Source organism: Hyperoodon ampullatus (genome assembly GCF_949752795.1).
Source record: "Hyperoodon ampullatus genome assembly, chromosome: X".
NCBI classification, from domain to species: Eukaryota; Metazoa; Chordata; class Mammalia; order Artiodactyla; family Ziphiidae; genus Hyperoodon; species Hyperoodon ampullatus.
The window spans coordinates 111,423,799-111,451,535 of NC_136913.1; the positions used below are offsets into that span (position 1 = coordinate 111,423,799).

Below are 27,737 nucleotides of genomic sequence, written 5' to 3' on the forward strand. Positions count from 1 at the left end.
TGTATATTGGGAGGCAATTAGCAGTCTCTGTCTCTTTTAGCATAATTGTGATATACATGCTTGTACACAGAAACAGGGCATCCAAATGCTCTTGTAGCTAAATAGATGGGGGATCCAAATTGTTGGCTCAAAAACACTAGTTCAAATGGTAGAGTCAAAAAGGCAGGTACAAAATATCTTTGTGCCCTTCACAGACACATCAGGAAGGAAGGTTCTAAGTGACTGACTCTGGACTTTCCACTGAGCTGTGTACATGGGGACTCAATGCTATAATCTGGGGTGCTACTAGAGGACTGTTATTTGCACACTAACTGTAAAACAGGATACCTCAACAGCAGAAGCTCGTGGTAGATTCCCCTCCACCCCCAGCTTGTATCCAGACCTTTTGCAATGTAACTTTGCAGCATCTCCCCTCGAGAAATGGAGTCAACTTCCCTATCCCTTGAATCTGGTCTGGCCTTGTGATTCGCTTTGACCAGTAGAATCTAGAATGAAATCCAAGCCTGGGTCTCAAGGTGGCCTTGCAAGCTCTTGCTTTTTCTTTTGGATCCCTGCCAAGCTGCTGTGTGAACAAGCCCCAGCTAACCTGCTGGATGATAAAGAGACATGTGGTCAAGTTACTCCCATTGCCCAAGCCAACAATGAGTGACTCCCCACAACCAGGGTCACCTAACTGACCGTAGTAGACATGTGAGTGAGCCCGGTCAAGACCAAACGAACCACCCACCTGAGCCCAACCCACAGAATTGTGTTAAATAAATGGCTGTTTTAAGCCACTAAGTTTTAGAGTGGCTTGTAGCAGAAGCTAACTGATACAGAGCCTAACTAAAATAAAGCCAAACCAAGCTCAGTTATCATCAAAGCCTGAAGCTGACAATTCTGAATATTCTCCTTAGCATATTAAGTCCAAAGCCCTGCACCCTGGGAGATACAACCACTAGTTAACAGTTCCATGAGGCTTGGGCAGTGCATCTTGCCATGCTCCAGCACCTAGCATTGTGGAAGATCTCCACATGAAGAAAATTATGGCATGTAAATTATTCACACATGGTTTATATTGCTTTTCTTAACTATAAAATAAAAGTGAATCTTTTAAAGACATAGTCCATCCATATTCAAATTTTAGCAGATGTGCATTTATAATACAGCATATGAAAGAATCACTTTTTCTCCTACTATCATGACCAGCAACAGTTGCCACCTCCCAGAAGACTCAAAATACTGTGACACTGTCATACAATTAACCACTGTTCTCAAGGACTCATGTTCACTGACAAACTGTCTCACCAATAATCACAAAATACGGTAAATAAGAAATCCCACATAGGTGATACGATTCTCATGAGAAGTTATCAAGTTTGCATTCTTATTATAATGGTACTTCTTGTGATACCTTTTACGCTCATCAGTGTTCCAGCCATATACCAACATGGAATCAACCACAGGCCATAGGAACTGACCTGCCTACAGAAGCTGAGCATCTAGGCAGTGTAGCATAGTGTCCATATTGGCCTCCAGGGGAAGGGGTTCAGAGCTCCTCTCTGGTCCTCTTCCTATCTCTTACAGGAGTCGTGGAGGAATGCCGAAGTGATGGGTAAGATTCCCGAACACTTGTTGAATCACAGTTTCTTGTGGGTGGAGCCTTGAGAATATAAACAATCCCATATGGATGGAATGCCTCTTTCTGGATTCATTCCCTCTGGAGCTGGTAGCTGTGAGTTTTTTTCTCATAGTAGTGGCAAATTCTGAGATTTGATTTTGGTCTAAGGGAAATGCTACGCTATTCATCCTGCTTTGGTTCTGAGTTCCAGGCTGCCTCTACCCTAAGCTGCCTTGTGATCAAGCCCAGCTCAGTAGAGTCCTGAACTAGGGTTTGGAGCCAATGTGCAAGTTAATAAAATGTTACTTTGCATTCTTTTGACACTCTTTCATGCATATGCATCCCTTGTGGAACACCAAGAGTGGTAGGGCCAAGGCACAATTTAAGTATTCCTGAGTTCCCTGGCCTAATACCACCATAATTCCATCCCTTAGTAGTACCTGGACCTTATCTCCACTCCTAACACTGACATGGTCTCAGTAGACAGAGCAGAACTATGTCCCAGAAACGGACATTTAGAGAGCAAAGTCCCACAAAAGAGATTGAGGTTCAGTTTCCAGACTTGAAGCACTATTCTGCAGGCACAGACTATAATCTCCCATGAGTAACAGGCGGGTGTTGGTATTGGTGCAAATAATCATCTTAGGAGCTAGCCTTGTTCCTGACTTCAAAGTGCAGAAGCAGCAAGGTCTGCAACATGACCTAGGTCTCCCTAAAAGAAGCAGTGTGACATTTTTGGCCTATTGGATGGTTAGATCCAAACAGTCATATGGCCAACTAGATGGCAGGTTCAGATTCTGTTCCTCTTAATCTTGTTTTAACCTGCATCCAGGGATAAAGAGAAAATGATGATGAGATAAAATTCTGGGGTATCGTGTGCCTTCTCTGAAGTTTTCTGAGTCCCTTCTCCACCATATGTTCTCATGCTGACTCTGATTTGGGCATCATCTAAATCCTAATCTACGAATTTGTAGAAAGAAGATAAAGGGGTAGAGTAACAAAAAATAACAGTTAGTGATTTGCAAGGTTTAATCAGGAGACAATACATTCCTTGTGATGGCTGTTCTGATCACGTATCTTCAGTGAGCATCAGCCAAGCTCCAATCGTGGTTGTGGATTTCAGAGACTTCCACAGTGGGATGCAATCACTGCAGGGAGGTAGAGTTCACTAGTAAAAAAGATTGAGGCCTCTATTGCCTGGGGAAGGTAGCCTCGTGGACTGAGTTGGAGAGGAAAATTTCAGGAAAGAAAAAACAAGTCCAAAAGTCAAAAAGACTTTAAATAATGCCTATACCTAGAATGCCCTGGCTGTGAGAAATGGATTGGCCCAGACACAGTGGAAGGCCTTTACCAGGTAACATGATTACAGGATATTTTAAACGAACTAAAAACTCTTGTCCAGGAGATAATTTGAGCTCTAGGAGTGATGGAAGGCAAACTAGGAAAGAATTAGGAAATTAAGGAAAAGAAGAAACACTGAGGTCTCAGAAACCATGATGGACATACACGAAAGGAAAAAAGGGCATACAAAGATATAACCAGACCTAACTGTAATCAGCTATCACGAATGTAAGGGCAGCCATCTATCCAACACACACTGGGAAAAAGCAGATAGAATACCATGCCAATCTTAGTAGAAAATGGGTAAATTACCATATTTTGGCAATGCTCTCATATGGCCAGTACAAAAACTAAGCAGCATTTGGAGACTTACAGTTGATTCTAGGACAGAGGTAAATAAGGTATCAATCCCAATTGAGATGATGGTCACATACCAAATACTCTAGCAAAGATGGGACCTTATTCAAAGATCTTTTCTGTCTTGGATACAGCAAATAGGCTTTAGTGTCTACCACTGAAGGAGATATGTTAGTTCAAAACTGTATTCATGATGGGAGGTAGACAGTTGGACATAAATAATACTCACCATCAACCTCCCATAGATATATGGAGACCCTAAAAAATAGGCCACATAATTTGATAGTCCTACATATAGACAAATCTAGTATCATGTCACAGAAGGAAGATCAGAAATTAGCCAAGCATACCTTGGGGGCAATATGGAAGGCAAGGTTGAAAGTCAAGGGAAGGATATAGCTTGAATCTGACTACAGTGGCCTAGATGAAAGTTTCCCCAGTAGGAAAGCAATGTATCAGGATAGGGACAAATAATCAAGTCACTAGACCAACAGATGAATAAAAAAGCCTGCTATCACCAGGCTTCTGTAATGGTTACATGGCACAGTACAATGAGAAAGGCCAACACGTGGTCCAGTTACCTAAATGAACCACTGCTACAGCAAAGGGGCACCAACCAGCATGGAGAACACTTAAAGAGACAATAGCCCAGGTACTAGCTTTGGCCTTACCAAAAACTTGGGAACCTTTAACTTCTGCCTGATAATAATTCCCAGTACCATAGCTATCAGTGATACAAGAAAGTCTGGTTTGTTAATGGAGAGAAATGAGAACCCAGTACTTTGTACCAGTGCAAAATATCCTGGGCCAGTCACATCATACACTGTCCACACGGGGGTAGATCTTCTAAGAACAGATCAATGATATACTATCCAGTCATTATTCTCCTTAAACACCCCACACCTTTTTATGAAATAACTAAGGGCTAAGAAGAGCTATGCATACAAGGTGAGTGTATTAATTTGGGTTTCCTCAGAAGCAGACCCTGAGACAAAGATTCTAATGCAAGTAGTTTATTTAGGAGTTGGCCCCAGAAAACACTCAAGACAGGAGTGAGGAAGTGAGGGAAATGAAAGCAGTCAATAAGGAGCATGTTATCAACACAGCCACTACTGCGGGAGACTGGAGCTTCATCCCATGAGTAAACTCTGGGGAACCATACAGATGACATACCTTAGAGTGACCTTTCTTAAGGGGTGTGAGAGCTGTTGCACTTACACACCAACTCCAATCAGCTTTTAGTCGAGAGCCACTCTGCGGTGTTAACCCTCTTCCAGCCTCCTGTGCAAAGGGTAGAAAAGCCTTCAAGGCCTCTGATAAAGCCCTCAGATAAAAAGATACTGGCAGTTAGAAATCAGCTGGAGCACACAGAAATAATACGGCGGAGGGATAGGGAACAACTACGTGTACCTGAACCACAGGAAAATCTTACGCCTTGTCTATTGGGGAGGGTAGCTTAGGCACACTGAATGAAGGAGACACGGGGTAGAATACTGATAGAAGTTTGAAATTTGATGGCAACTGGAGGATTTCAAAAAAACACCTGGAGAGAAAGCATGCGCACACCAGCATCATCATTGAAACTGGCCCGGGAATCTGTACTAGCTGCATTGGCTACTGCACCATAGAGGAGAAACAACAGACCACACTGGGGACCTTTGCCAATAACTGGGAAAAATAGCATTTCATTTTGGTGACAGTAGATAGTTTCACGAGTTAGGTAGAGGCTTTTCAAACCAAACACCCAGCAACTAAGATAGCTGCAAAGATTCTAGTCCAACAACTTCTCTTAACTAGGAGGTCTCATATAATGGACCAAATTTGGGGGCATATTTCATGGGAGAACGTGTGATCTGATAAGAATCTGGGTTTTCCAGACAGCATAAGCACTAGTAGGCCAGGGAGCCAGAAGGAACTGTGTGATAAAGACTGAGAGACAAGCAGCTATGATGAAAATGAGAGATTTCTGAGGTCTCTGCCTTCTTTGATTCTAAGGAAATTAGGGCCCGCGTATCCAATGGATCAAAACAGATGCTTTACTAGGGCCTCTGTGGGAGGCTGAGGGTTACTGGTAAACCTATTCACCTCTTGTCTTCTACAGAGAGGCCCTGAGTAAAGGAAACCACTCGGAGTCCCTGTACTTCTACTCACTTCCCTCCTTCACATTCTCCAAACAAAGAAGCAGGTTGGGTCAGATTCCAGTACAATCTGTAGACCGCTGTTACTGGTGGGCTGGATCACTGTGCATTTGTCAAATTGTATTCATACATACAGCACTCTCTTCTGCTGCTTCTGGTCTCTGAGCAGCTGACTCGGTAAACTGACTATCCTGCTCCCTCAATTCAACACGGCAGCCAGGTCTAGCGTTACTACCCTATCAGTCTAGGCCTCTTGTGTGAAATGGGATTTATTTTTTAGGAGTTTTAAATCTTCTGTGACACTTTAATTTCTCTGTGGAAAATTGACAATAAGAGGGATTTCAAATAGAGACTTGGGGCATTCTGCATCCCCAACATTGTGTTGGTTGGACTGTGCTATCATCAGGTGTTCGCTGTATGGACCTCCTTGGTAGGCTATGTTCAACAATGACGCTGTACATAATCTAGGAGCGCTAGATTTCACATCTCTTTGGTCCAAGAAAGAGCCATGATACAGCCAGGGAAATGGCCCCATGAAAAGACTGACAGAACTTACCTGCAGATTTTCTCTCTTAAAGTAGATGGTCACATACAGCTTAGCCATTAACCCCTTTGGGTTAACAGAGAAAGAACAAGAAGTAGAGATTGTTAAGCTTCCATGAAAGAAGTTCAAAGACACTAATTGTACCGGCTCCCACCCTCCATCTTCATTTCTCCCCAAGAAATGCTGAACTGATTGATCAGAGTCCAGTACCCTCACTGGGCTATTTTTCAGTGCACAGAACTTGGGGGTATTAATAAGACCCTCTAAGGTATAATTTTCTCCATCTCAGATGACTGGAACTTTTAATCTCATTGGAGTGGAAAATTCCAAGATTTCATTTTGGGCTTAATAGTTCTGGATTGAAGTTTGGAGCCAAAGCACCAGCTAGTGAAGTATTACTTTGCTTACCTCTGCCTCTTTTGTGGACCTTATAGAAAGGGCAGTTAGGCCAAGGACAGACTTGGATATCTCTGGGTCCCTTGACCTAATATCATTGTAAACTCATCTCTTAATAGCACCCTAATTTCATCCAACCTCCAACAGAGTACAAGAGTCTAAGTCCTAATAGTGGAAACAGTAAAAAGAATCCTATCAGGAGCATGGCAGTAAGAAATATGCAGTCTGGACAATGAAAAAAGACTTGGAAGAGTCCAGCAGACAGTGGGTTGTCATTCTAGAAGATCTATTCCTATGTTGCAGAACCCCAGTGAGAATGAGGATGTGAAAGACGCTGACTTGCACTCAGGGCTACCCAAGGTTTGCCAGTGGTACACTAAATAGAGTCCGATAGGAAATGCAAAAGATCTTGGGAGGGGGAGAGAGCAACTCTTTAGTGGTCCAAATTTTGTTTTGATAACAAACACCACTGTCCTGCATTCCCAGCTTTGCTTATTTGCCATGTTTCACACTAGGTTCTGATCCATTTTCCCTGTTCCCTTATAACCTGACCTTGACTGATTAATCACACACTAACAGTTTCGTGTGACAGCCCCTGTGGCAGAGGCAGTAACGTAAAAACATTCCATTTGTTCCCCTACATTTGCCAGTCCTCTTGCACATACACAGGACCATGTGACTAGTTTTGGACAATGAAATAGAAATGGATGTGACATTTGTCACTTCTGGGCTGAGGCAATAAAGAGCCTATATGCGATTCTCCAGTCTCTTTTTCTCCTACAGCGGCAGCTGAATAGGCCACATGTTCCAGATGGTACAGCTGTAAAACAGTAGAGCCTCAGTCAGCCTCGAGCCTTGAGGGACTGTGTGGAGCAGATCTCCTCCCAGCGTGGGGTATGTGGTGTGGGAAAGGTAGAAGCTCTTGGTGTGCAAAGCTTCTGACGCTCTGAGATTATCTGTTATCTGACCGTACTTGTATTCCTATGGAAGACCCTCCCCCTTTCTTCTGCATGCATAGTACTTACTTCATACTCTTAACTTAGTTGTTAATAAATCTACGTGTTATACCCAGACTCCCCTGGACTGGCTCTATGGGACAAAAGATCAGGCACAAGTCAGCAAGCAAAGCTTTAACTTTCAACCAAATACATAGTTGTGAGCAATTCAATTCAGTAAACACAACTATTTTCTACTGCACAAAAAACAGGAAATAATTAAATTTCTTATAGACATTTCTTTATTATACTTTCCCACTTGAATATTTAGAGAATAATTTAAATGTAATGCATACTGACAGCAAGCACAGTATCAAATATTAGTTTTTTAAATTTTTTCTGTTCTCACCCTTTATTCCTTTAGGAAAAAAATATTTAGATGACCTCAAAGAAACAATTATTATGCTAATCACAGTATGCAGTAACACGTACAAGCCCATACTCAATAGAAAAGAAAGCAACAAAGAAGTGAAAAAGTCTTTCTCCTCAAATCATTTTAATTCAATTTTCCACAGCCATATAAATTTAAAGTATGAAACAACAATAATACAGCTATAGAATCTAGGTTCTCTTTCAAAGCAGCGGCATATAAAACATAGAAAAGCTAAAACCTCAGCACAAGCTTCAAAAGAACAAGGACTGAGAGGATTTTGATGAAGACATGAAATGCACAAAATACAGTACACAAAAATACTAGAATGCATAAAATATAAAGCTACACATTTCAGGTAGAAAGCATTGTAAAATATATAAAATATGCAAGAAATCAAAACCAAAGAGATTTTTCTTAGAGTACCATGAATACACTGGAACTGGCAATTAGCATTTGAAGATGGGAACAAGAAAATAGCAGTTTCCCATTTAAAACTTTATTTCTAGGCTTTAGGATTTCACCTTCTTGACATCCTTCTTTCCAGAGCTCTCAGTAGCTGACTCTGCTTTTCTTTTCTGTGACTAAAATGGAAACAGATTTAATGTTCTGCTCCAATATGCACATTTTTAAATGGCCCAACAATGTTAAATCTAGGATGTAAATGCATTAAAAAAAAATTTTAACATGAATATTCACTTAAATGTTATACTCACATTTAATGTTCTATATAGCCCAACAAACTATGTAACCCAATGTAAAATAACCTCCAAACATGTTTCTTTTTAAGAAAAGACATAAAATACCCATCAAAAATAGTCATCAAGTTTCTACTTACACATGGTACTATAAATGTATGCTTATCTTAAAGAGCTACTTAATACTTAAAGTTTTCTGGGAAAAATGTTATTTATGAGTGTATTATTTTTTTAATCTTATGACAGATGTTAACATACCATATTTCATATATTCTATGATGCACATTTGTTTCCCACTTTAGCATCTCTGAAATCGGGATGCATCCTATAATTGATGACAAATCATTGTTACTTGGCAGCAGTTTTTCTTAGTGGCACATAAAATAATGCTGTGTCTTACAATGGAATGCATCTTAGACTTGATGAAATATGGTAGTTTACTTAACCACACTCAAATAGTATGATCTATTAAAGAGTATTTGAAATTGTAACTATACAAGGCAACCTGACTGAATTAAAATTAAGTCATCTTATTATTCAACAGTTAACTTATTACCAAGTAAAGCTTTGCTGTCTCCTCAAAGTTCTTATTTGCACTCATAGTTCCACAAACATCAGAAAACTTATTTGATCAAATCAGAACTCCCAGTTTCAACCTCAGTCCCACCCCACCCCACCCCTCTCCTACTCCCCATGACAACTCTAGTCTCAATTCAAAGGATTTTACTTGCATTATACTTCTGCTTAAAAGTCATGAGGAATTTTTAAAAAAATACTGAGCCCTGTTACTATGGGAGTTCCTAACCATATGTTCTACAAACAAATAGGAAGCATGTGGTTGTAGTGTAATTCTTTTTCTGTCAAAAACAAATCAGCATTTCATAAAACCAGTTTTTATAATAGGTATCACTATGGCATTAAACATAATATAGGCATTTTAATTATGTAAAAAAAATGGGATCTACCTAAAAGTTAGGAAAATGCTGAAAATTTTACCATTGGAGTTTTAGTTGCCCGTTTCTTCTTTTCTGCTCTCTCTCTTTCCTCAATTTCCATATTTTCTTTCTCAATCAATGAAATCAGAGTATTACAGCGTCTCTGGAATTCCTAAACCAATTAATACAAGACTTTTAATTTCTTCAACCCCGGCACAATCTTTAAAAATTGGTAATTCTTTAACTGTATCATTTTTGTGATACAGAATTTCTAAGTTGGTATTCTTCAGAACAATATTCATACAGAGTATATTCCACCAAAAATATGAGAAGTGGATAAATATCATTCAGTGGGTAAATGGGTAAACAAATTGTGGTACATCCATACATTGAAATACTACTCAGCAATAAAAAGGAAAGAAGTATTGGTATATGCAACAACCTGGATGAACCTCAATGGAATGACGCTGAGTGAAAAAAAGCCAATCTCAAAAGGTTACATACCATATTGTTCCATTTATATAGCATTCTTAAATGGAAGTTTAGAAATGGAGAACATATCAATGGTTGCCAGGGGCTAGGGAAAGGGGGGAGAGTGGGTGTGACTATAAAGAGCTAGCACAAGGAAGTCTTGTGGTGGTGCTAGTTACACGTATCTATGTGTGATAAAATTGCACTGAACTACACACACGTGCGCGCGCACACCCCCTCCCCCCGACACACACAAGTGCATTTATAACCAATGAAATCTGAATAAGCTCTGTGGATGGTACTAATGTCAATTTCCTGTTTGTGACACTGTACTGTATTTATGAAATATGTTACCATCTGGGAAAACTAGGTGAAGGGTGCATGGGCCCTCCCTGTACATTTCTTTACAACTTCCTGTGAATCTTAAGTACTTTGAAAGAAAAAGCTAACAAAAATCACATAAACAAAAAAATAAGAGGATGTCCTATTGTCAAAGCACATTTTGGAAGTACTCAGTTTACAAAAGTCAAACAGATTTCTTTTCTACAGGGCTGCTCACAGCCTTTAAGCTCCTAATGAGCATTGTCAACCACTAGGGTAGGCGATGTAAGAAGCAAGCAATTCCCCAAGCTATTCAAACAGCAGAACTCTCTTCTCAAAGGACATCTTGTGGGATCAGAGTTCTGAGGAGGGTGTCTCAGGAAACACTAATGCATTTGTTAATTCAGAGCAAACTATAGCTGAAAAGATTCCCACATTAACCTTGCCACTATCTATATATTTCACTGCCAGCAAATCAATGCATCCAAACTATAAACAGTTTTTATGAACATATGGTGAGCATTAAACATATGATTAATATGGATGCTCATGTATATTAACCCTGTACACTTTGCTGTATTTTAAAGGTAAATAAGTTTAATATCAAAGGATAAATAACATTTAAAAATGATTTTTTTTTGTATAAGCAAAAATATCTGGGGCTTCCCTGGTGGCGCAGTGGTTGAGAGTCCGCCTGATGATGCAGGGGACATGGGTTCGTGCCTCGGTCCGGGAAGATCCCACATGCCGCGGAGCGGCTGGGCCCGTGAGCCATGGCCGCTGAGCCTGCGCGTCCGGAGCCTGTGCTCCGCAACGGGAGAGGCCACAACAGTGAGAGGCCCGCATACCGCAAAAAAAAAAAAAAAAAAAAAACTGATAAAATATAAAACAGCTAAACCCTCAAATAAAAATGTAGATTTATTGGCAATTAAGAACTCCAACCAAAAAATGGTCCAAGTACAAGAATAGAAAACTCATAGGACTCCCCTGGTGGTCCAGTGGTAAAGAATTGCCTTCCAATGCAGGAGACGCGGGTTCCATCCCTGGTCAGGGAACTAAGATCCCACATGCCGCGGGGCAACTAAGCCCGTGTGCCACAACTACTGAGCTTGCATGCCTCAACAAGAGAGCCTGTGTGCCGCAAACTACAGAGCCCATGCACCACAACTAGAGACAGAAAACCTGCATGCTGCAACTAGATAGAAGCCCGAGCACCGCAATGAAGAGACTGCGTGCCATAATGAAAGATCCTGCATGCCTCAACGAAGATCCTGTGTGCCATGACTAAGACCTGATGCAGCCAAAAAAGTTAATAAAAATAAATAAAATAAATATTTTTTAAAACTCATAAAAAATTAAAATGTCCATATATCAAAAATTTTTTTCAAAGAAATGCAAAGTAAAACAATGATATATTTATTAAATTAGCAATGACACGTTCATGCAAGTGTGTGTGTGTGTGTGTGTGGTGTGTGTATCCGGTGTTGGCAATAAGATGAAATGGGAGCTCTCATTCATTGATGATGGGATGCCAATGTTAAAAGTTGTGCCCCCCACAAAATCTGTAAGTTGAAGTCTTAACACCCCTGCAATGTGACTGTGTTTGGAGAGAGGGCCTTTATGGAGGTAATTAAGGTTAAATGAAGTCATAAGGGTGGGGCCCTAATCCGATAGGTCTGGTATTCCAAGAGGAAGAGACACCCAGAGATCCCTCTTCTCTCTCTCTCTCTCTCCACTCACACAAAAAGGGTCATGTGAGGACACAGCAAGACGACCCCATCTACAAGCCAGGGAGAAAGGCCTCACCAGGAACCAACCCTCCTGGCACCCTGATCTTGGACTTCCAGTCTCCAAAGCCATGAGAAATATGTTTAAGCCACCCCATCTACAGTACTGTGTTATGGCAGCCCAAGCAGACTAAAATAATATCTTTCTAGAAAGCAATTTGGGAATATCAATGATACATCTTAAAATTTTCATACTCTTTGAATGAACAATTCCACTCCTAGATGCTTAATGTAAGGCAATAAGAGATGTATACAAAGATTTACAGAACAATATTTAGAGCAGTGCCATTTTTAGCAGAGAAATACTGGGAACTAAATTTTGGGTACTGTGTCAATTACCATATACATATATACACATCTTACTATATATGTATATACACAGCATAAATACCTGAGAGAGTACTAACTACATACAGTGTTACTAGTGGTTAACAGCAGCTATTTCTGAAAGTAGGAGCAATGGTAACTTTTATTTTCTTCTTTATACTAGCATGTATTTTCTAAATTTTCTGCAATGAACATTTAGGTCTTAGGCAATCTAACATTTTTAAGAAATGGCAAATTTTTTAAATACAGTTTTATCTTTCCAAATAAAAGCTAGAAAAATGGCATACAGAATCAACTATTCAAGCATTTTCTACTCTGTAGAATTCAAGCCCAAAAGAAGGCAGAAAACCAAAGATAGTCTAGCCAGAAAAAAGTTCTTCATTAACAAATTATTGTTTGACTATTAAAAATAACCTTACAAAACACTGGTACATTCACGCATCTTGTGCATCCTCAATTACCCAAGCTTAAATAATTTAGGAAAAATAACACTGGAATTTTCCTTACTTACCAAAACAATAGTGGTATCTTTAATATGCAGACCAAGCACTCTTCACAGCTTCATTCAGTAACACACATACAAATTAAACAGCATGTTATTCAATTTATCTATTATAGAAAGGGCTAAGTTGACCCCGATGAGATTTGATTGTTGGTTTCTAGGGAGACTAGATAGAGTCTTTATGTGAAGCTGATTCTTGAATCATTAAGCTATACCCTCTGGCTATTATTATTCTCAGTAAGTAATAGTTGCCTGTGACTGCAGATATCTTTAGATACATATTCATGGTTCATAATGGGTGATTCAGAAAAAAAACTAACACTTTTGAGACAGTCTCATATGCAGTGAAATAGAATATTTCAAAATGATTATAAATCGACTGTATAATAAGTTCTTACCTTCATTCCTTTTAACCTGTCACTAACTACAGACAGAAAAATAATCTATCTCTCTGGAGAAAGGCACCAAGGAATAAGTGAGTCTGGACGTTACTTTCCTAGCATAGGTAATGCCACTTTCTCTAAAGATACCAACCCCATCTTTTATTCACATGCTTCAAGACTGCCTAACTAAACAGATGGTATCATAAACAGAACACGAGCTAACACCAGAAATTACAAGGAGGCCAGATTACCAATAAAATAGTGATTCACGTTTTGAATAACTAAGTGACTATGAAATGACTATGAGAAATTTCATGATGTCAAAAGCACTTTTATCTTATATAATTTCGCCTTTCACATACATATCCCCCTAGATTCTTGTACCTTTTTAATCTTCCTATTTTCCTCGGATTACAGGGAGTGGTTCATGTGCTCTCAAACTGTTTCCACAATTCTGTAGTCTAATTATCTCTTTCTCTCACGATTTCCCCATGCTGGATTTAGGAATGAAATTGGAGGGAGAAAAATAGCACACAAGAGGAAGAGAGGAGATACAAAAACAATAAAGACAACAGAAGAGAGTAGGAAAATGACAAATGGAAAACTGTTCTGCAGTGTTAATAGCTATGGCCAAAGGAAAAAAAAGTACTTTGTGTTCACACATGCTAAGGAAATGCTAGATTTTTAAAAGGTTAAACAAATTTCTTCATGGCAGGACTTCTCAGAGCTTTTAGCATTCTAATGTAGATTGGAAAGGTCAAGGGCAGGATTCAGTATCAGCATTCCCCAAATTTATGTGAACAGAGAACCCTGTTCTGCATATTGTATACAGTAAGGCCCCTACATACAAACCGAGAACTTTCAAAGATGCGAACTTGCGTTCCATCTTGAAGCTTGCCCGCCATCTCCTACTGCTGATGATCCTTCAGCTCTACCATCTCCCACCTCCTCTCCCTCCTCCAGTCAGTAACTCTTCTTGCCTGTTCACTCTATGCCAGCCCCTATATGCCAGCTATTATACTGTACTACTGTACTTTTCAAGGTACTATACTGTAAGATTTAAAATGTTTGATTTTTTGTATTTTTTATGTATTATTTGTGTGAAAAGTATTATAAACCTATTACAGTAGTACTATATAGCCGATTGTGTTAGTTGGGTACCTAGGCTAACTTTGTTGGACTTAACAAAGAAATTGGACTTACGAACGCACCCTCGGAATGGAACTCGTTCGTATGTAAGGGACTTACCGTATTTGCAAATCCTGGAACAATGTTTGGTAGAAACCAACTTGGGAAATGCTGTGCAGGGTAAGAGTGATAGATAAGACTAAGTTTGAGTCAAAACACAAAGAACCTAGAAGCTAAAAACAAAGAACTAAGCAATTTTACTTAATTCAGTTGACAAAAGGATCTCACTGATGATTGTTGAGCAGGAGTCGTCATGTAATTAAAGGTGTATTTTGCACTCTGAAATCTTCCCTTGATACAGTCTCAATAGTGGGAGCTCATAAAATTACCGACTCTCAAGATTGGAAAGGACCTTTAAAAATTATTCAAGTTGATGCTGAATCCCTTCTACTAGGTCCTTACTAATTAGCTATTCAGCTTGTCTGAATTCTTCCAATGACGGGGTACTCACTACCTCCCAAAGCTGTCTATTCCACCTTCGGACAAGTTAAAAATGTTCCCTTATGCAAAGCTACAATGTACTACCTTATAGTTTCCAACAATCAGTTCTAGGTCTAACTTTTGTAGTCAAATTGAACAAGCTGATTCTCTCTTCTGTATGACAATCTTTCAAATATTACAAGGCACCTCTCATGGCTCCATCACAATCACTGCAATTACCACCAGACCTGCCAGACATCCCTCTTTTAGGCCAAATAGCCTCCTCCTTTACCCATCCTTCATATAACACTTTTCTTGAAGGACTGTATAACACTTATGTCTACCCTTGGTTATATTATTTCTTTCCTTCCACCTTTCTTACACATTCTTTTAAACCAGGGGTCAGCAAATCCTTTCTGTGAAGAGCCAAACAGTAAATACTGTCAGCTTTGTAGACCACATGGTCTCTGTCACGACTGCTCAGCTCTGCCATTGCAGCATGAAAGCAGCCATAAACGATGCATAAGTGAATGCATGTGGCTGGGTTCCCATAAAACTTTACAGATACTAAAATCTGAATTTTGTATAATTTTCACATGTCACAAAATAGTCTTCTTTTGATTTTCTTTCAACCACTTGAAAATGTAAAAATCATTCCTGGCTTGCAGGCCGTACAAATACAGGTAAAGGGCTGCAGTTTGCCAAGCCCTGTTTTAAACTACGGTCTTTAGATTGACTTTAAACAAACTGTCTGCCTTGGTTTTCCGTATCTTTTTAATAGTTTATAATTCCATTCAATGCAAAGTCACCCAAGTTTCAACTTTTGAATACTAGGATATGTATCTCTACCTTTATTTAATAAATAATCGGATGTTTGCAGTAAGTGGCGCTGCCCTATACTGTGTGGTGAATATCAATCACGCCAGGCACCAAGTTCAAACATCCTCTGCCCCAATACTCAGCTTCAAAGCATCAATTCAAAAGGCACAGAAAGCATCAGTAGACTTGAAGTGACTTATTGAAAGAGATTAAAGAGACTCCACGTTACATTTCCTATGTACTAAAATCCTAGACACTAAGCCTGCCTAAGTCTGAATGACAGAAGGTCGCTGCCCGTTATGGTTGAAAGTCAAAAGCAGGTGAATGAGCAAGAGCAAAAAAATAAATAAATAAATTGCACTCCACACCTGCACATCTAAATTGGTAGGTGGTTCTATAAAGTCAGAATCTTCTTCTACAGTTCTTAGTAAAACAAAATGGGTGGTTTTTTCTCCTTTGCTCTTTTATAAACTCCCTATACTTTACCTTTGGGAACTGATACCTTCAACTATACATTCTGGGGTACATTTCCTAGGTTCTTTGTCACTTTGGAACCTCTATAATACTAACAAAAAGCAATGGCATTCTATACTAAAATCTCAGGGCCCACGCACACTGGTAGTTAGATGGGAGTTATATATTCTAATAATAAGAAGAAATATATCCTATATTTCTTAAACAAGTATCAAATGTTATGATAGTTTTACCTAACTGCTGCTACTTAAACATCGCTATTTGTAAAATGTCACATCACCTGTTAGTGCATGTATCATATTTCAGATTGTTAGAACAATTCAGTCTTAAATCAAACACTATAGTTACTAATAAAACACATGATATTTACAACTGGCTACTCAAACAAAAGCTGTAGGGATTACAGCCAAGTAAAGTCTATCATTAGAAAAAGGTAGATGAAAAGAAAAGAAAGGAAAGGAAAAGAAAAAAGAACTCAAACCCGTTGCTACATTTCTTCACATTCTATCCAAATCTGATCGAACTGTAGGGGTCTATGAGATAGAAGCAAACTGAAGTACGAAAGTTCCATGCTCATTTATTCACTGAATGCCTACTTTGTGCAAGGGTTATGCTGGTACTTTTAGGTGTAACCATTTGCACCTGAAAGTTAAGAGAGCAGTAGTAAAAAATGACTCTGGGGCAGATGGTGCTATATTAGCCAAGGGAAGTAAAAAAAGAGGAGGAACAGAGAAAAGACAGAGATATAAATTTGGGAATCATCAGCCTATATGGTAGTTGAGGTAGACATTTGCCCATTTCCACAGAACAGTATTTCTAAAATGTAAATCTGGCCATGTCACTGCCCTGTTAAAATCTTTCAATGACTTCCCTTTTCCTATAGAATAATGACCAAAGTTCAATACCAAGGACAGGGCTCTTCATAATTTGGCTGCCAGCTCCTTCCTCATCTTCCAGGACTTCCCTACTCACACTCCAGCACAACCTACTTGCAGTTTTTTAATGTGCTGTGCTTGTTTCTACCTTTGCACATGCTGTTTCCACAGTCCCAGGGCCAACTCCTTCCTGGTCATTCAAGACTCAGTTCCAAGAAGGACCTCTTCTATGAAGCCATTCCTCTGACCTAACCCTCAAGGCAAAGTTAAACACAACCCCTTCTGTACATACCTCTATATAGGACCTTTCTGAAAATTAAGGCTGAAAGGGACATTTTAGTCTTTCAAGCACATTGGGAAACAATATATCCCTATAAGCATAAATATATTTTAATATTTTCATAATTCTACAGTCAAGAAGAACCCATCATTAATTTTACATTTTACCAATTTTGTGAATAATGTATTAATTCATATCCTCACATTTCACTAAGAATGTAATGCTCTAAGAAATCAATATTAGCTGTTATCACACAATTAAGCACTAATACACAAAATAAAAAATCATGAGTGGCCTTCTTTATAAAATTTCCTAGGCTATGCTGCATAAGCAACAAACAAAAGTGTTATTGTGACTATAAGACAGGTTGGAAAATTTTTAATTTGACTTTTGTTTTTCTAAAGTATCTAGAAAGAAAATCCTTCTCTGACTGGACAGATAATTTATCAAATATCCTGTGCTGAACTAATAATTTAGTTAATGTTTACTATCAATGATAAACCTATAAAAAGGGAAGCAAGCTAATAAAGAGCTATAGCAATATTTTCTAAATAGTATTTTTTCTCCTACAATTCTGATGAGGAATGTCATGCTCTTAATTTTAAATAAGGAACACTTTCATTAATAATAAAGCTGTGATTTGAAAACCAACAGCAATAACATGAAATTTTTATTACATTGTATACAACAGTGTGTGATTCTCTCTCTGAGATACTACCCAAAAATTTCATTTAAACTACTACAAAAGGCAGGGTAATTGTAATAACTAATTACTAATACTCTGATTCAACTCTAAAGTCCATGGTCACAGGCTATGTACACGGAGCTTCTGGCAAGGCCAGGAGAGGAAAGAAAAAAGCTTCCTAGAGGCTAAAAAGTAAGAATATTTTTTAACTAAAATTAAGAGTCAAAGCAACCCTGCAAAGGAAGCATAGTGGCTATATCAAGAAATGTTCTTTATTTCAGAGAGCCAAATTCTGCTTTTTCTCCTTTAAGTACTTAAAAGAACCTAAGCAGGTCCAAAGAATTACTGATTAAACTTTGGATACTTTCAATATGTCCTTTCCAGTAAACTAATGTGCTAGATATTTTAGACTTCTCAGATTCTTTTCAAATCTCCCAGTCACGTTAGTCTGTCACTAAATGAACAGAGATAATGCCCTGACATTCATTCCCTAAAAGGAATTAATGAGCTAATGTTGGTAAAGGGATTGGCAACCTTATATATAAAAGGTAGTATATAAATACAAAGTATTATCTTTTCCTCTTACAGTCATCTGGCAAAGGTCCTTTTAATTCTGATAGTTTTTAAATGTCCTAAGCCTAAGAGCTCAATATAATACATTTTTTTCTTAGAAGGAAAATGGTAGGGCAATTCATGTACTCTGAGCTTAAAAATCTAAATTGATCATATCCTTCCTACTTGTTTATGTAGTTCAATAGAGACTGATTACTTACTTAAAGACCACACAAGTTCTCAGAGAAAGAAATCACAGTCTTTTTAGCACAGAGAAACAGAACTAAAACTCATTTTCTCTTTTGTATAGCCAGCATTTTTAAATGGAGAAGAGCCTCAAAGAAATTTTCAACCTTTAGCTGAAGGCTTTCAAAATGTGGCATATTTAGAAGTGGAGGTTCATGCCTTTAAGTACTTTAAGACTGTTAAGTCAGAAGCCATGAATTCAGTACTTTGAGATCTTTGAATAAAATATAACTACCAAGGTTTCTTTTTTTTTCCCTAAGTATTTCACACTATTTATTGGTTTCTCTGGGAAAGAGTCATCTTTAAGCAAGGTTATGTTTTTAAAGATAGCTTCTTTAGTAAGCTAAGTTTAAAGTTTAATCATTAATAAAATTTTAATTTGAACACAGTGACACACACACATAATGAATCAAATTACATCCCCTGTTATTTCTAAGATGGGGTTTTTCAATGAAGCAAATTATTTTAATTTTGGAAATCACAAATGCCTCTTTCAAGGGGGAAGTTTCACTTCCTAGATTGTGAATGTGATTCACTATACAAGACCAATTATTTAAAATGAGGGGAAAAGAGATCTAGAAATAATAGTAATCCATTTCTTTAATTCCCTAATGATTTTTATTATCATGAAACATTCCAAAAAGATGGTCTAAATATATTCATGCATATTTTAAAATATATTACTTATATTCTAAATCCAGAAATATAAGCAAAAATTATCCATTAACTAGGAAGGAAATAATATAGTAGAAAAGTTAACAAAAACTCTGGACTAAAATATATAATATGAAATAAACTACTATACGTTTTTAAAGATTCTTTAGAAATCATAAATTCCACCTTCCAGAACATAATTAAGGACAGAATTGTCTCCATTTTTAACAGACAAAATAAAAGTTTCATTTTTCAATCACGTATGTAGTTAATATCCACTCTTTGGAAAACATACATTAGAGATTTAAACCTCTTGGTAAAGAAAGAGGTAAATGTTTTGTTGAAAGATGGAAGAAAAGATTCTTTACAAGGGAGTTCAGAGACATCTAGTGGTTGTTAATAATACACTGGGTTTCTTCCCGGAAAATGAAATAAGGTTATGTATGTAGTTCTACAGTCATGTTCGTATTACAAATAATATAAGATTTTCCTTGCTCTTTTGAATCTGTTTCATCCGACTGCTTTAGTTTAATGTTTCCAGAAACTGAAAACAGCATTAAACTCAACCTTTTAAAAAATTAGTAAACTATCACTGAAATAATACTCAAAATTCAGTAAATGTTCCATCACATGAAAGGGCATGTATGATCGAAAACATGATTCATCAACAAATGCAGGTGGGCATTTGTCTTTTACAAGCTGCTGATGCCGCTCTAAATTAGATCATTATACTCATAAAACCTCAAATGGCTAAAAATTTTAAATGCATGGCTTTTGAAAGGAGTTCTCTGCTAAGCATGGTCATAGATGCACCGAGCTAGAAGGCACCTTAAAAGGCCAACTAGCTCACTGCCAAAGTCTTCAGACTGTCAAAATAGAATCTCATTTTCAAAGCTAATAGAAAGCTATTTAACACTGTTCTTCAATAATCTATTTCAACCATCCAAAGAACCCTGTCAAACAACTCTTCCCTACATCCAACCTCAGCCATTCATGCTACAGATTAATTCCTATCTTTTATATTCTTTTCTCAATTCTTCCTACTGTATCTTATTAACATATACACCTCTTCCTATTCTTTTGTACAAGTATAGCACTTTACATTCATCCCTACAATTGTCATGTTGCAAGGGAGATTCAACCAATTCATCATTCCAATTTCTCTAGTTCCTTTTGGATTCTGGCTTGATCCAAAGTACTTGCTACCTCTCCCAGCATTATGTATTCCATAAACTTGATAGACGCATTCTAATAACAATCCAGGAACCCTCTAAATTTGTGTTAAAATTTTAAGAAATATCTGATCTTATAAAGCATCCACCAAAATTAGCACCTTCAATATAGCAACTCAGATTTTTCTTTTCTTTTTTTCAACTTGAACTGAAAATATAAAATGGGTCAAACAAAATGTTCAGCATTGCTTCACACCCCTATGAACTTTTGGCCAAGAAAACATTTATGATAGACAGAAACTAAAGAAAAATGTTCACTGTTTAGATTGTTAGTTTCTGGTTACTTTTAATGTTTAGGCTGTATGAATCTACTTTTGTCTTAATTACCTCGGCTAACAAAAGACTGATGATGCCAACATTAAAAACATGTGGCATTTATTTCAATATCAGCAAGAATACTTCTAAGCAGCACTAGGATTTAACAGGAACACAATTCATGTTAGAAAGTAACAGTAAATTGCATGAAGCTAAAATAAAATCTCTTCTTAATTATTCTGTCTCATAATATTCTTATAAAAACTCTACTTAGGCAACAATTCCTTCTCATTAAAAATAAATCCTTAAGTTATTCACACAGTCTCAAGTATCACCTGCCTCATTACAAAGGGGAAACTACCTTTAAAGTGAAGAGCTCTGATGGTTACCATATTAACCAAGTAATCAAACTCAGCATCACTAAGAATGTGACAACCTGACATAATGAGCCTCCTGATGTGATGCAATGAGAAATACACATCACTTAGGCAGCATTCCTGCCGAAAATGCTTAACCTAAATCTAACAGTGAGCAAACAATGAGATACATGTTGGGCATTCTACAAAATGAGTCTGGGTACCTTAAAAAAGTCATTGTCATGAAAAACAAAAAGTTGTAGACTGAAGAGACTAAAGAGACTCAACCAAATGCAATATGTGAACCCTGACTGGCTCATCAATTTAAAAAAACAGCTATGAGAGACACTTTAGGGACAACTGGAAAATTTTGTACATGGACTGTATACTAGATGACATTACTGAATCAACGTTAACATTTTCAGGTAGGATGATGGTACTGTGCTCATGTAGGAAAATATTATTTTTATTTAGGAGATAAATGCTGAAGTATTTAGAGGTGAACGCTCATGCTGTCTGTGACTTACTTTCAAATGGTTCAGAAATATAGATCTGTATATAGATTAATGAGTATAAAACATAGATCTGTATTTCTGAGTACAATATATAGATTCTATATGTGTAGATAGATGCCATGTATGTATGTATAAGTATATACACACATATACTAGTGAGAGGAGAAAGCCAACGTGGCAAAATGTTAAGAATTAGAGAATCTAAGTAAAGGAGGTATGATATTTGACATTTTTCTAAAGAAAATGTTGGAGGAAATAAGTAACAAAGGAATACGTACCATGGCGGTTCTAGACTTGATAAACCAGTCAAATCTAAACTGAGGAGCATTCCGAACACACTGTCTTAATTCTTCATACACGTTTTCTCTATCAAAGCCCATTTTGTGTAACATACAAATCAAGAATCTATCTTCTTCCTCAGTATAGTTCTTTCCTTTGCTGGTTCCATACTGAATACGTAACTGATGAAATGGAGCCTTGTATCTTGCAATCTGTAGATTTAAACAAAATAGTGCTTTTGACTAAATGTGCAATAATAATAAGTCAAAGCTAATCACCATTTAATCAATTAAAACAATCTATTGGTAATGTGACAATTATGAAATATACTACTTTGGCATCCAGGGCTTTCTTGATACTGATCCTTCGTTGAATTCTTGCTTCTCCACGTTCAATTTGAGCCATAATTTTCTCAATGTCCTGTAATTCATTGCAACGTTCCCAAAATACAGCTGAAAAACAGAGTTATTACTTTACAATTCTATCATCTTAAGTAAATGAATCCAAGGAACTGTAGAATGAGGAATTAGCAGGAAAGGATACAGTGAACTTACACTGCTTATAATTAAGATTCAAATTCATCTGTATATATACGTTCAATTATTAAATACTCCTAAGGTGTAATAAATGAGGGGTATTAAATACCTCCTTCCATTTAAAAGTAAGACCTCAACAAGGAGGTTTTAGGTTAGTGATTTTCCTTTCATGAAATATTACAAAGTTTTTAATTATCCATCCCAGATGACTAGAATTTCAAAAGATACTACTACAGATACTGATTTAAGCTATGCTTTTATTCAAACATTATATAGAAGGCACCAAACACATAAAGTGAAACAGAAGAGAGGGTGGTCATATAGACTTAGAGAACATAGTTTCCTAGCAAGCAAAAATAAAAACGAAACTATTATCAACAGGTCAATCAAATTTCCTATAAAGCAACAATTTCTACTGAAACTGTTACTTCACTTTTGGAACCACTCACTATTCTTACAGTGTTTCCAGTGACATATAGCTTGTTTTTTTAACTTACTTGGAATAGCCTTTTCTCTTTAAAAAAAAAAAAAAAGGAAAGCCAAGTCACCCAAATTTTATAAATGAGCTAAATGAGCTGGCTGCATTAATATGTCACAACTTATGACTTCAGTGAGAGGCCCTCTAATGACATATTCTACATTCTCAAAGCTTTTCATTTTTAGAGTCTATCAAGAAAGGAATGTCAGTACTCTGATTTTTATAAGCACCTGTATTCATTTATTCATTCTCTCACTTATTCATTCAACACAATTTAAACGCCTACTATGTATAAGATACCACGAACAGCCAACTGTACACATTTCATCTTTTATTGCAACCAACTACATAAATTCTTTCAAATCTCCCCATCCTCTGACTTGGCCCCAATTAAGCTGCCCTGAGCTAGTCATGCTACCTGGATTGCTGTCGATTTGAAGGAACATCTAACATGGTATTTTTTTTAAATAAGCTCTTTTTAAAAATATTTATTTATTCATTTGGCTGCGCCAGGTCTTAGCTGCGGCACGTGGGATCTAGTTCCCTGACCAGGGATCGAACCCAGGCCCCCTGCATTGAGAGCACGGAGTCTTAGCCACTGGACCACCAGGGAAGTCCTGACATGATATCTTTTTAAATCATTTTTTTCTTGCAATTTCATACACACTGATGTTCTCCCCCTTCCTAACTTTTGAAGAAAATTCTACTTCAGAAAACCTCTCTGCACATATCCTTTTATACTCCTTTCATTCAACTCTTGCTGCTACAATTTCTCTCTCTCCTCTATTTTTCCCCTCTTTAAGCCCCAAAATGTCCTAAACTTATGTGATAAATTTTAAGGGTAGTAGTAATGTTATACTGTTATCAAAGTAAAGGACATTCATAGACTTGATGTTATACTACACGAAATAAAAACTCAAATATAATCCATCTCTCAAGTCCCTGGCAATCACCAGAAGACCCTTTCAGATTTCCAAAAGAAAAAAAAAGGGTCTGTTCTCTAATTAAACATGGATTTATTCAAGCATTAGCACTATAACTAAATTAAAAATTGTGCCTAATCTATATTAATCTTTGGTATATTTAGTAGTATTTCAATGTTTCCTCCCTACTATTTTTCATGGCAAAAATGCAGAATTTCAGTTGTTAGGCTAAATAGGCTTTGAAAGGCTAGCTCAGAAACCTAAACCTACTTTGTAACATTGTTTCTATGGGGAAAAAATGCCCTAGATTCTATACAGCTGATATTCAGACTAAATTTGAGAGCTCAACCTAACTGGATTTTAGAAACTTCCTATGTTCTTCTACATAAAGAAAATTTACTAGACATATTTACCTATTTTAATAAGATTTCTTTTCAGAAGCCTGAGGTTGGATGCACTGTGACATGGAAATCAATATTAACTCCATATGCTTCAGCACCTAATCTAATTCTGGTCAAGACCAAAGACACAGCTAAGTAAGAGAAGGAGCTGATTCTAGGACCAATCAACAGATTTATTCAAGCAGTCTTTTCAGATCTACTCCAGCTTGCCTGGAGTTAACAGAATCCACACATAACTTGCCTGGAGCAAACTAGAACCCTGAGAGTGTTTGAGGATCTAAAAGGACCTTATAGGAATTCTCTACTTCAAGGACAACCTAGAAAGACACTAATTCCATCCACTGAAACTGAAGCCTTAGACTTGACTTGCCCAGAAGATGATCAAATTCCAGACGTGGGAAAGTAGGCATTTGCCAGTGCTCATCCAATAGCTACCACCCTTGTTTTATCAGTGCTATACTTGGCTCTATTAGCTAACTAGTAGGGACAACAGCAATTTGTTTTGATAAATCTTATAATCTTTTCATAGAAATACAATTATATTTTATACTTTCACTTACAGTTTATTCATAAAAGTCTAAAGGTCTCTGAACAAAGGTAAAATTAAATTGACACTAAAGAAATGTATAAGGTTACAATTAAACACCATTTTTGTAGTTGTATACAAACCTGAATACTCCATGACCTCCTCAGGAGATTTGCCCTCCACCTCTCGAGCTATATTATCAATGTCATCTCTTCCATATTTCTCATTAGCTTTAATAAACTGATTAAAATCTCGCTTAGTCCAGTTTGTGAATCCCTGTGAACAAAAAATTAAGCATCATCAATAGAGGTTAAATCAACAAATCCAAATATTGTTCTATTTAGTTCTATACAACGATACATTAAAAGCAGTTCAAAAGGCTTGAAATTTTCCTCCTTATAAAATCCAAGGTTTTTTATGTTGGAATCAAAAGTTGAGTTAGTGTTATTAATAACTGCTTTTCTATCATGAAGAGAATATACTTGCCTCCAAGTACTAAAAACTGATTTATAGTTCCAAGACATTGTGTAGTTTTTAACTCCGTATTTTATAGATGCCTACTACATTAAAATACAAATGCATTAAAATTAAAATACTAATGCAAATGCTGAAGTCCTGGATATTCCAGTACTTCATTTTTTTAACAGACTTATTCCCATGTAAATTAAGAAAAAATGTGGATGCATTAAATCAAAAAAATACATGAAGGAAAAAAAAGACTGAAGAAAAAATTTTGTAGCTCTTTACATCATTCCAAAGTACTGTGAACAAATAATTTCTGTTAAAAATTATATTCATAAATAGGATTCAATAAACAGAATGTTATTGGGCCTGCTCAATTTCTTTCCTAAAAGATAGAACAGTTCGACTAATCAGTGTTTTAAGTCTCCTTGGTATTTATTAGCGTATCTCTGAAGTCACAAGATCAAATTTTTGTCTTCCACTCCTCATGTCCCAACCCACATAAATGTGATACCCTTGACAGAGCAAAACTCTATCCCTAGGCATTAGTTGATAAAGATTTTAGATTACCCCACATTTTGTTCCTTTGTACTCCCATGATTTTTTAAAAGATTAATTATTTAGGGCAGTAGAGAAAGGTGATTAAAGATGACTTCAAGTACTAGGAGGGGCAAAAAATTGATTTTGTTTCTAATTACAAACTAGAGCAATTTCTCAGTTGAGACTGTATATTCACAATATATTGTACATTTACAATATACTGCAAGCCAAGTAACATTCTAAGACCATAACTTTATTTTTGTGTTCAGGAAATAAATTTTGAAAAAAAATCATGAATATTTAAATGTTTTATTTTATTCTGTGGTAAGTCCTAATATTCAACCAGTTGCAATTACATTTTCGAACTAAACTTTATGACTTCCAGGCATTTGGCTCAAAAATTATGAATGTAACTTGTAAAACTTCATTCAATAAAATTACATGTTATAACAAAGAAAAGACCTATATAATAAATAAGATATAAATATAAAAACTATCTTTCAATAATTAATGTGGAAAATTTCCTAGCATTGTGCTTTGCATATTGTTCAAAGGAATTTGTTGAATAAATAAATCTTGCTAGTTACTTTCTATACTAAGGTGGTATCATACAGTACACGTTTCTGTATTATTTTCCAAGGATCTTTTGCACTGTAATTCTTTTTATGTTCTACAGATTATTTTGGAAGTATGACACTTGTAAAACTCATTAAAGCAACAATGACCAGAAAGCATTAATATGTTGTTCAAATTGAAATGTTCCCTACTTATTAACTATTAGCTTTTAACTATACAATGAGCACCTCTTATAGTTTCAGAAATTTCTCATCATTGTATTAAAGTTCTTTTCAAGAAAGAATATAAGGCATTTTGAGAATTATGAAATCATTCCATAAATAAAAGATTAGTAGAGTATAATTTCAGAGGACAGTTCACAATCAATAAAATAAATTTAAATTTTCAAGAATATGCTAGTAATTACTGTCTATCAGGATTCATATGTGGATTAACTGACTTTATTATAATTGATAAAATGCATGTCTTATTTCTTATAATTGACACCTATATTTTGCATTTATATATTTTTTAGTATTTCTAAAAGAGTGTATTCTAAAAAAGGAATTTTAAAAAATAGGGATATTTGGTCTAAATGTATGTTTACAAAATAGCCCTGAGTTGTGTTGGTGTGTCCAATCAGGGTACCAGGCCCATATAATAAAAAGTAGGTGTAATTTATAATATCTTTTTTTCTATTCGTTGACTAGAAGTATTTCAATCACTTAAAATATGTTACTTGTGTGAGAAGTTTTTCCTTTTCTTCAGTCTCTTCTGGTGTAAGAGGTTCAGCTCCATCAATCTTTTTTTGCTCCTCTCTTTGAGCCACAGCTGGATTTGGGATATCAGGGTTCCTTGGGACCTAAGAATCAAGAGGTGTGTTATGAGTAAACTGTTGAGAAAAATTAATTAAGGGTATACATTCTTATATCAATATTTAGAGTTATCTCAGCAGTAAACAAAATAAAGTCATATCAGAATGACACATGATCCTCTCCACATTTCTACTACCATGATATTACCAAAGTAAAACTGTTCTTAAATGTGCCACGTGGTATTTTACAGTTAAAAACCAGTCACAGGGCTTCCCTGGTGGCGCAGTGGTTGAGAGTCCGCCTGCCAATGCAGGGGACATGGGTACGTGCCCCAGTCTGGGAAGATCCCACATGCCGCGGAGCGGCTGGGCCCCTGAGCCATGGCCACTGAGCCTGCGCGTCCGGAGCCTGTGCTCCGCAACGGGAGAGGCCACAACAGTGAGAGGCCCGCGTACCGCAAAAACAAAACAAAACAAAACAAAACAAAAAAAAACAGTTACAGCTAA

At 36.8% G+C, this 27,737-nt stretch overlaps 1 protein-coding gene across 4 annotated transcripts in view; it reads right to left on the reverse strand.

Annotated features, from left to right (window-relative positions):
* SMARCA1 (SNF2 related chromatin remodeling ATPase 1) overlaps window positions 1-27,737 on the reverse strand; it is a gene marked incomplete at both ends in the record, with an annotated part of 147,078 nt that overhangs the window by 68,991 nt on the left and 50,350 nt on the right. For 3 of the 4 annotated variants that reach the window (XM_079726925.1, XM_079726924.1, XM_079726922.1), the window contains 6 exons: window positions 8,254-8,325; window positions 9,436-9,546; window positions 21,995-22,207; window positions 22,329-22,447; window positions 25,003-25,135; window positions 27,156-27,278. In XM_079726925.1, the coding sequence (XP_079583051.1) occupies window positions 8,254-8,325; window positions 9,436-9,546; window positions 21,995-22,207; window positions 22,329-22,447; window positions 25,003-25,135; window positions 27,156-27,278 (771 nt within the window). Of the gene's footprint in view, window positions 1-8,253; window positions 8,326-9,435; window positions 9,547-21,994; window positions 22,208-22,328; window positions 22,448-25,002; window positions 25,136-27,155; window positions 27,279-27,737 lie in introns of those variants that run through there. The other variant, XM_079726923.1, reaches the window with a different exon arrangement.